The sequence below is a fragment of the Nicotiana tomentosiformis genome, chromosome 11 (assembly GCF_000390325.3).
Source record: "Nicotiana tomentosiformis chromosome 11, ASM39032v3, whole genome shotgun sequence".
In the NCBI taxonomy this organism is placed as follows: Eukaryota; Viridiplantae; Streptophyta; class Magnoliopsida; order Solanales; family Solanaceae; genus Nicotiana; species Nicotiana tomentosiformis.
Genome location: NC_090822.1, coordinates 97,323,092 through 97,333,369, shown reverse-complemented (window position 1 = coordinate 97,333,369; position 10,278 = coordinate 97,323,092). Strand labels below are relative to the sequence as shown.

At 36.8% G+C, this 10,278-nt stretch overlaps 1 protein-coding gene across 1 annotated transcript; it reads left to right on the top strand.

Moving 5' to 3' along the window:
• Positions 1–4,850: 4,850 nt before the first annotated feature.
• LOC104115678 (uncharacterized) lies at positions 4,851–8,747 on the top strand. The gene has a single exon (XM_009626357.4). The coding sequence runs from the start codon at positions 5,454–5,456 to the stop codon at positions 8,520–8,522; it is 3,069 nt and encodes a 1,022-aa protein (XP_009624652.1). The 5' UTR covers positions 4,851–5,453; the 3' UTR covers positions 8,523–8,747.
• Positions 8,748–10,278: the final 1,531 nt, after the last annotated feature.

Sequence of the window (10,278 nt, the reverse complement as noted above, 5' to 3'; positions counted from 1 at the left end):
TCATTTGGTCATTCACAAGATTCTTTATTCCTGGCACGATAGCCGTATTTCATATTCCACACTTTCACTTCTTTCAATTTCAAGATCACCATCAAATATCAAGATATAGAATATCCAGAAATCACAACTTCAAGTTCACTAGAAAATGAACAATTTAAGCACAATAGATTTCTTTCCGAAAAATGGAGTAAAATAATTGGCAATTGATGCGCAAGTTCAAATCATCAACAAGTGATACCCCATTTATTCTTGACATACTTTTCCCCAAAAATGACAATGTACAATTTCAACACATAAGTATATAGAACTCGAATCACACTGAATATATTTATAAAATAAGGCATTAGTTAAAGCAGCCACTTATGGGCATGAATTGAATACAAAAGCCTTTAGGCAATTCTATTTTCGAAATAGTTTTCAAACAATCGAGTCGAGGCTCATTTCATATTCTTTATTTCATTCTCTCAAATCATTTGCACTACTAGCCACAGTCGTAACTTAAATCCTTGGCACGTTGGCCACACACTATGCTAGCGTTTGGTTTGAAGATGAAAATGTGTTTGGACATACGTTTTCAAAATATATTTCCCAAATTTATTTTGGAAAAACATGTGTATTATTAGGGATTTGTCCCCAAACCAGCTATTGAGCTGGTTTTGAGATTTGGGATTTTGCCAAAATATAGGCAAAATCTATGGCTAAACATGTGTTTGCCAAATAAAACCCAAGTTTATTTTGGCAAAATCTATGGGCAAACGGGTCTTATATCCCTCAATTCAATTATTTCATTTCCATCCACCTTTATAGGTTATCAACAATAATACATTTCCAATCCAGACTTTAGGTACACATATGACCAATTGTGAGTCTTAAGCATATCGAGTTTTTCTCACCCAATTGGTATACTAGTTTTCATTTAAAACACGACTCAAAGCCACATTATTTTAATACGCAAACCATACTTTGAACATCTATCTTTTGACATAAGGCTCATTCGGAATAAACAAGTTTATACGGAGTAATCCGGAATATAGAAGTTAGGAATCTTGAGCCAGTCATACTTGATATTACGGAAACAATATGGATATCTATTTCAAGAGAGAAAGTTTAGCCAACATACCTCAATTGAGCTTTCCTTAAATTACTACAACATTTCAGAAATTCTAGCAATCCCGATCTATTTTGAGACATAACAAAATTGAACCATAATTAGGAAGATATTCATGATCTCAGCTCGTTTGAGCATTTTATCAAACACTAGGTGTGCAAATTTAACCACAAGGTTCTTCTACAAGATTTCCTTCACTCCACAGCACAATCCGTACTTATTTAAGCTCAACAATATTTCAACAAATCTTATTGATACATGCATGTATAAATAATACTCTCATACCCAAGAATCACACTCATAATCAACCATCTTCTTTCCAAACTCGGAATTGAAAACTAGGGTATGAAACCTTACATCTTAGATGAAGAACTTGTGAGATTTCCTTGTTAATCTTCCAAGACTTGAGCAAGACTTGATGGATTATTAGCCTAGGGTTTCCTCTCTCTCTCTCTCTCTCTCTCTCTCTCTCTCTCTCTCTCTCTCTCTCTAAAGCACTCTCTCTTCTCTCTAAAATATTAGAATACTCAAAAATGACCCTTTGTGTGTATTTAACGAAATTGTGTCGGGTTGTAAAAACCCAAAAATGAAGTTCTGAAATAGTTTATGCGATCGCATATTGATTATGCGGACCGCATATCGGTCACATAATTACTGACCAAAACGACCAAAAATCTGTTTGTGTCTGTGGTCACTATGCAGTCCGCATAATGCACCGCAGAACAGTTATGTGGTCGCATAGTCGACCACATAATTGCTTCCAGACCGACCCTCTCTTGCTTCACTTCTGCGGCCATTATGCGGCCCGTAGAGTGGTTATGCGGTCGCATGGCGGACCGCAGAAACGCGTTTTTCCGCCAAAAAGTTTCTTTTACTTTCTGGTGCATTGTTCAACCCAAAAAATCCTCAAACACGTATACCTACTCCGGCACCACGAAACCTTAAATTCATTTGCGAAATTTTACGGGGCTTTACACTTAAATACTTCGAAATTTTTCGGGGTGTTACACTATAAACCTCGCAAAGCCTGGTCTGTAGCACGATTTGGGTACTTTATGCTTTTTGCGCTATTTTCTTGTATTTTTATCCTCTTTTTTTGCAACTTTCATTCGACGATTTCTTTCTATGTTCCTACACATAAAATAACATTATTTAGCTCAAATGTCGCACAACAACTCACTAAACCAACAAAAATAAAGGGTGAGTAATGTGCTAAGGGGTCGTTTGGTTGCCGGTTAGAGTTATGCATGTATTAGTTATACATGTATTGGTTATGCAAGTATTAGTTATGTATGTATTAGTTATGCATGAACAAGTAATGCACAAATTAGTTATGCAGGGATAAGTTATGCAAGGTTGAGTTATGTTGAGATTAGTTATGCATGGATTAGTTATGCGGAGATTAGTTATGCGATAGTTATATAAGGATTAGCAATATAAATGTAATTTGAGTGTTATTTATTATTAGCTTACTTTATTTTATTAAAATTGTTAATATAGTTTAAATATATATTTTTAAACAAAAAAATACAAGTTTGAATAAAGGGTCTTCTTGTCATTTTATGTTTTAATACAAGTATTACTAATACATGTATAAGTTATTCCACCTTCTACCCTGCATAAATAATACATAGATTCCCTCATAGCTTATACATGTATTAGTTATGCAGAAAAGAAAAACATGAACAAAATATTGTATTAGCAATGCTACATTTTATATGAAAAAGAGGAAAAAACAACCAAACATTGTATAACTTATGCTAACTTCTATGTGGAGATTATTTTTTCCCATTCTTTTAACCAAACAATGTATAAAGTTATCCTAATTTTAATACATGGATAACTCCTCTCTAATCGGCTACCAAACAACCCCTAAAAGTATAGCATTTTGGCCTAGCTTCCGTTAAAGTTATTCATTTTTATTTTCTGAAAAATTGAGGTTGTTTCCATTAAAGTTTCCATGACCTTTTCTTCATGCTCTTTTTTCTTATGAAAATGCTTACCTGGAATCTCTTTGTTTATGCCCATTAATTTCTAGGTTTGTCTGTTGAAAAAGAATGCAGGAATAGGAAAATAATCCAATTAGAGAGGTGTCTTCGTGCTACAAGGGAGAGCAGGAGAGGGGAATCGTAGATGGACCTTTGGAATTGCATGGAAGGAAATTGAGGAATTTAGGTGAAAGACCAAAAACGTCGCTGAAAGTTGTTATTTTAGTGAGGTGAAAGGAGTATTTTAGTAAATTTAAAAGTGAAAACAATGCTAAACCCATGTCTACAACCTATATATCAAAACTATATATATATATATATATATATATATATATATATCACCCATAAAAGTTTATTTACTTGACCCTTCGGGGTGATCGAGTTGGCTGAGCAAAGAATTTCCCAAATGGAAGGTCTCGGGTTTGAAATTCACTTGCATACCTCCTTGGTTGAGCTTGTCGCAAGACGCCTGCTTAGTGCAATTTACTTTCCTGTACGGTTTACGCAAGGGCGACTCAATAAATTTGGTGGCATAAAGCCAAACTTTAATGGGAGACATTAAAAAAAAATCCTATATATTTTTATTCGAAATAGACTTTTCTAGCTTTTTGAGAATAAAAATTTTAATATTTGTTTTTGCATAAACCATTTAATATCTCATGTGACATTATTGAACTTAGGTAATAGAACCCGATTCAAAAAGTTGATAACTATATCATAATAAATTTTTGATATTTCAATATATTTGTTGCGGTGATGGAAACCCTAGAAAAAATAAAAACAAATAAAAAATGTATTACTTATTTTCTAATGATAAGTGTACTCATTTCTTTATATAAAACATTTTACTTTTCTACTTTGAAATAAGTAATATTTTCTAAGAAAAAATTGGGCCTCACCAAAAGAGTTGTAGTGGGATGGATAAGATATTTCCTTCCCTAACCGGAGGCATTCGATTCGAGTCTTGGGCATAAGAAAAATTCTTTCTAGAGACCGTTTTCAACTTTAATGGACTTTACACGGTACAAATTCGAATTAGTCAAGGCCCCAAATTAAAATATCGAGTAGGAATTGAAAATAAAATAAAATTGGAGCACCTAAAATTCTGGGGTCCAAAGCACCCGCTATAATGGCTTCATACTCTGGCCGCCACCGAGTGTACGAGCTATTATTAGGAGCGAGGTTTACCCTGTGCGCATCCGAATGATAGCGGGTGCGGATTCCTTGTTATAAAAATTCGTTTCCTTGTTCATAGAAGAAGTTTATTTCTTATTGTAAACTTCTATTTTAAAATTTAATAAATTATCTGTATAATTAGTATGATTTTCAAACACACATATTTGAAAATTTAATAATGTATTAAGTAAATTTAATAAACTGTATGTAATTAGTTATGTCAAAAACAAACATATTTTGTAATTATTGTATTATGTAATTATTAAGTAATGTAATTACTAATTACAGTCAGAACTCTATATAGCAACCGTCTTTTATAACAACATTTCACTATAACGACTAAATTTTTTCCGAACCAATTTTTCATATTATGTTATAATATATATTCTCTAAACAATACTTCACTATAATGCTTCACTACAACGAAACCAATAAATTATTATAGAGAAGTTTGATTATACTACTCTAATAATTACATAATAATTTTCAAACACACCTTAGAATGAAAAAAGATCACTACAAATAAAAAAATTATTTGAATCACAACTTAGGTAAATGTTGGGGACTATTTTTCGCAAGGCATAAAATACAAAGGCTTTGAAAATACCCTGAAACATCTCCCTTTGTCAACCTTACCTTGAAACCCTAATTCCCTCAATTCTCACCATCGCCGACGACACCATATAACCCCTACAAAATTCTACCGATTTTCAATTATTTTCCACGATTCACAAATACTGTTGCCTTTACTTTGTCATACCAATTAGACATGTTTATTGGAGCTGCAGAGAATAATCACAGTATCTCTAACGTCACAACTATTATATCTCGGCTTTCTCCAATCCTTCATAGGAAAGAACCCAACAGAAATCCTATCTCTTTTCCTCAAAATTTTGTCTTTTCCCAACTGGGTTTGTCTCGGTGAGTCCAAATTTTGCATACTTCGTTAAATTTGGAAAAAAGGTTAAGAACTTTAGCTTATTTTAGCCAAAATCATATCTGGGTTTTGTCTAGATTTTATCAAGACTCTAAAAAAGGGTTGCTGGAAATTAATTTATTGCTATTTGGGTGTATACTTTTTGGGTGGTCTTGGGAATTTTTTTTGTCTTTCCCTCAATTTTTGCTGGAAATTAATTTATTACTATTAGCGATTTATAATAGTGTTTCATTGGAAATTGAAAATGGGGGATTTTGATGGTGAAAAGATCAGGAATATATGTATACTTGCTCATGTGGATCATGGCAAGACCACATTGGCTGACCATCTGATTGCTTCATCTGGTGGTGGTGTGCTTCATCCAAAGCAGGCGGGTAAGCTTAGGTTTATGGATTATTTAGATGAGGAGCAGAGGCGGGCAATTACTATGAAGAGCTCTTCGATTGGTCTTAAGTACAAGGGACATTCAATTAATCTTATAGACTCTCCTGGTCATATGGATTTTTGTAGTGAAGTTTCAACTGCAGCCCGTTTGAGTGATGGCGCTTTGGTATTAGTGGATGCTGTCGAGGGTGTTCACATTCAGACCCATGCTGTTTTGCGACAGGCATGGATTGAGAAGCTTACCCCGTGTCTTGTTTTGAATAAGATTGATAGGTTGATTGTTGAATTAAGATTGACTCCACTCGAGGCATATAATCGGCTGCAGAGGATTGTTCACGAGGTGAATAGTATAGTGAGTGCGTATAAGTCTGAAAAATACTTGTCGGACGTGGATTCTCTACTCTCTGCCCCGTCAGAACTTGTGGAAGATGAAAATCCGGAGCTCATAGAGGATGACGAAGAGGATACTTTCCAACCCCAGAAGGGGAATGTTGCATTCGTGTGTGCCCTAGATGGATGGGGCTTTACCATTAGTGATTTTTCCGAGTTTTATGCTTCAAAACTGGGTGCAAGTTCGGCTGCCTTGCAGAAGGCATTATGGGGGCCTCGGTATTTTAATGCCAAGACAAAGATGATTGTAGGTAAAAAGGGACTTAGTAGTGGAAGTAAGGCTAGGCCCATGTTTGTGCAATTTGTTCTTGAGCCACTTTGGCAGGTTTATCAAGCTGCACTGGAAGCTGATGGGGCCAGGGAGATGCTTGAGAAAGTTATAAAGTCTTTCAATTTGTCTATACCTCCCCGTGAACTTTTAAACAAGGATCCTAAAGCTGTGCTTCAATCTGTGTTGAGTCGCTGGCTTCCACTGTCTGATACAATATTGTCTATGGTTGTTAAATACATGCCTGATCCTATATCTGCTCAGTCTTTCCGTATATCTCGGTTGCTTCCAAAGAGAGAATTCTTGGATAATGGCGCCAACCCTGATTTGCTTTCTGAAGCGGAACTTGTGAGGAAATCTGTGGAGTCCTGTAATTCTAGCCCCGATGCACCTTGTGTTGTCTTTGTTTCTAAGATGTTTGCTATTCCATCAAAAATGCTTCCGCGCGGAGAGATGCTAGATGACAGTGGAAATGGTGACTCTGATGAATGTTTCCTTGCATTTGCTCGGGTCTTTAGTGGGGTTCTTCAATCCGGACAGAAGGTTTTTGTGCTCTCAGCATTGTATGATCCATTGAAGGAAGAATCACTGCAGAAGCATGTGCAGGAAGCCGAGGTGCAATCTTTGTATTTGATGATGGGTCAAGGATTAACGCCGGTGGCATCAGCAAAGGCTGGTAACGTCATAGCTATCCGAGGGCTTGCCCAGCATATATTGAAGAGTGCCACTCTTTCATCCACATTAAATTGTTGGCCTTTATCAAGTATGGTTTTCCAAGTTTCACCCATGCTTAAAGTTGCAATTGAACCTTCTGATCCCGCTGACATGGGTGCACTTATCAAAGGATTGAGGCTTCTAAACCGAGCGGACCCTTTTGTTGAGGTTTCTGTTTCTGCCAGGGGTGAGCATGTTCTTTCTGCAGCAGGTGAGGTGCACCTGGAGAGATGCATTAAAGATTTAAAGGAGAGATTTGCAAAAATAAACTTGGAAGTCTCTCCGCCCCTTGTATCTTTTAAAGAGACTATTGAAGGAGATGCCACTAATCCCTTAGAAAACTTGAAGTTACTGAGCCGCAGCTCTGAGTTTTTGGAGAAAGCTACACCAAATGGAAGATGTGTTGTTCGAGTGCGTGTTATGAAGCTTCCAACAGCATTGACGAAGCTGCTTGATGAAAGTTCTGATCTGCTCGGAGACATCATTGGAGGTAAATCTTTGCAGGCTTGTAGAAGCTTGGAAACTCTTAGAGGTAACATTGCAGAAGACGAGAATCCAATTGAGGCACTCAAGAAACGTCTAATAGATGCTGTGGAGAGCGACTCTTCAACTGGATTTGCTGAGACCGAAAAGGATAGGATTGATAAATGTAAGAAGATGTGGCAAAAATTCTTAAAGAGGATCTGGGCTTTAGGGCCTAGACAGATGGGTCCCAACATTCTCCTCACTCCAGACGTGAAAGGAAAGAGTGACGATGCATCTGTTCTTATTAAGGGTTCGCCTCATGTATCAGAAAAATTGGGCTTTATGGGCGACTCTGATGACAGCGGTGCATCACCTGAATCATCAACCAGTGTGGATCAGACCCTTCTACAAGAAGCTGAGAATCTTGAAAGCAGTATTTTATCTGGATTCCAGTTAGCTATGGCAGCTGGCCCTTTGTGTGATGAGCCAATGTGGGGTTTGGCATTTGTTATTGAGGCCTACATATCTCCATTGGCTATGCCACCAAATGATAGTGATGCGCCGCCTATTCCACAGCCGGAACAGTATGGGATGTTCCCTGGACAGGTTATGACTGTTGTGAAAGACGCGTGCAGGGCTGCTGTTCTCCAGAGAAAACCGCGTCTGGTGGAAGCCAGGTACTTTTGTGAGCTGAACACCCCACATGACCAGTTGGGCAACACTTACTCAGTTCTTAATCGGAGGCGTGCCCATGTGGTGAACGAAGAAATGCAGGAAGGTTCTTCCTTGTTCACTGTGCATGCGTATGTGCCAGTTGCAGAAAGTTTTGGATTTGCTGATGAGTTGAGAAGAAAGACTTCTGGAGCTGCAAGTGCGTTACTAGTTCTCAGCCACTGGGAAGCCCTTCCACAGGACCCTTTCTTTGTACCTAGGACCGAGGAGGAGAAGGAAGAATTTGGAGATGGTGCCAGTGTGCCGCACAGTATAGCAAGAAAACTCATGGATTCTGTGAGACGGAGGAAGGGTCTTCCGGTAGAGGAAAAAGTAGTACAGCATGCAACAAAGCAGAGGACTTTGGCTCGCAAGGTGTAGAAGTTTTATACAATTCAGCTTCTGTAATGCTTGGTTGTCATATTAATCCCCTTTTTCATTATTACTTACACAAGGAAAAAGAAATAGTTAGCTCAACCAATACAAATTTTACACTGTTATTTATTAAGGAAATTTTGTTAGCAGAACTGTAATGACACTAAAAGGTTTTTGGCTAAGCTTTCTTTTGAGTTCTTTTGGATGCAATAAGAAAACTTTTGTTTGAGAAATGTAAACCACCAAACTGCTCTCTGTTTCTTTTTGCTTTTCTACTTGGTTTCTTTATATTTTTCATTCTTGTTATTCGATGCTTTTCCGTGCCTTTGAAGAAATCTCTTTCCGTTTCAACTTAGCCATTTGCCCAGATGAAGTGTCCAGGTCCAGTGACAATTCTTTTTGATAACTGAGAAATTCGTCTAGGGCCAATCCTTAGGACCAATCACACTAGTCAAAGGGCTCGCCCCTCTAGTTGGAGATGATGGGTTCACCCCTCTAGTCATTGAAATGCGGGGATGGTGAGCCCGCCCCTCTATGCTTCTCCATTTCAATACCATGTTTTGTGCATAGAAAAGTTTCTTCTGTTTCGCATTCATTATTTTCTCTTTACTCTATGGTATGCTTTCTTTATTTCTTTTTAGCTTTTTCTTCATTTTCAAATTTCATTAGTGCATGTCAATTTAAGTTAGTCTACTGGCCAACTCTGTACTGTTTCTCATTCAATTTCCAGCTTCCTAGGAATTTGCTGTTTTTATTTGAACGTTGAGATGTCCTATTTTGTTTGTACGAAGTCGACATAAAATTAAGTCTTTGAAAACTTTTAATATTTTCAAAATAAAAAGGGTTTATAAATACCTTTAATCTGAGCTGATCATCATGTGAACCATTTGAAATCTGAACCTTTATTGAAGTAATAAGCATAACATAAGCTGAACATGTCACATTCTTAAGCTATGCTAAGAGGAATAGCTCTCCAGATCTTCTTTGGGGATGCTTTAAGCATGCAGTTCCCCAGCACGCACTTTTGTGCTTGTACCGGTTGAACAACATTTGAAATTATGAAATCTACACCATACTGCCCCAAAATAATAACCGATATATACAAACAACAACAACCCAGTAAAATCTCACTAATGCGGTCTGAGGAGGGTAGTGTGTACGCAGACCTTACCCCTACCCCGAAGGAGTAGAGATGCTGTTTCCGAAAGACCCTCGGCTAAAAAAAAAATAAAAAGACAAAAGGACAAAAGGACAAAAAGGAGACAATATTAGTATCACAACAACAATCATAGAATAAATAGGAACACCATAAAATTCAGAAGAAAGATGCAAAGCAAAGAGAGACAATATTAGTAAATATTAGTATCACCACAACAATCATAAGAAAAATAGGAACACCATGAAATCTAGAGAAAAGATGCAAAGCAAAAGCGATAGCTAGTAAATAAGACATGCACTAAAAAGCGAAATAGTAAGCCATAACCTTGCCACTAGTTATCTTAGACAAAAATCATACATGGCTAGTCCCACAATATATATATATATATATATATTATAACATACATATTTTATATATAATCAATGTATATGTTTGGCTAGTAGCTGCATGTATTTATTTTTGGTCGGCCAAACATGTTAAAAGCACTTTGAAATTTATATATGTAATTGAAAAAAAAATATGAGGGTTTGCATAAATATATCAAGTCACATGATTTTAGAGGTCGTGACAAGAGTATTGCACTTTCTTTTCTCCTTTACACAG

Bases quoted from the DNA above. Each gene is read 5' to 3' on its own strand.
- LOC104115678 (XM_009626357.4), top strand. From the start codon at position 5,454: ATGGGGGATTTTGATGGTGAAAAGATCAGGAATATATGTATACTTGCT.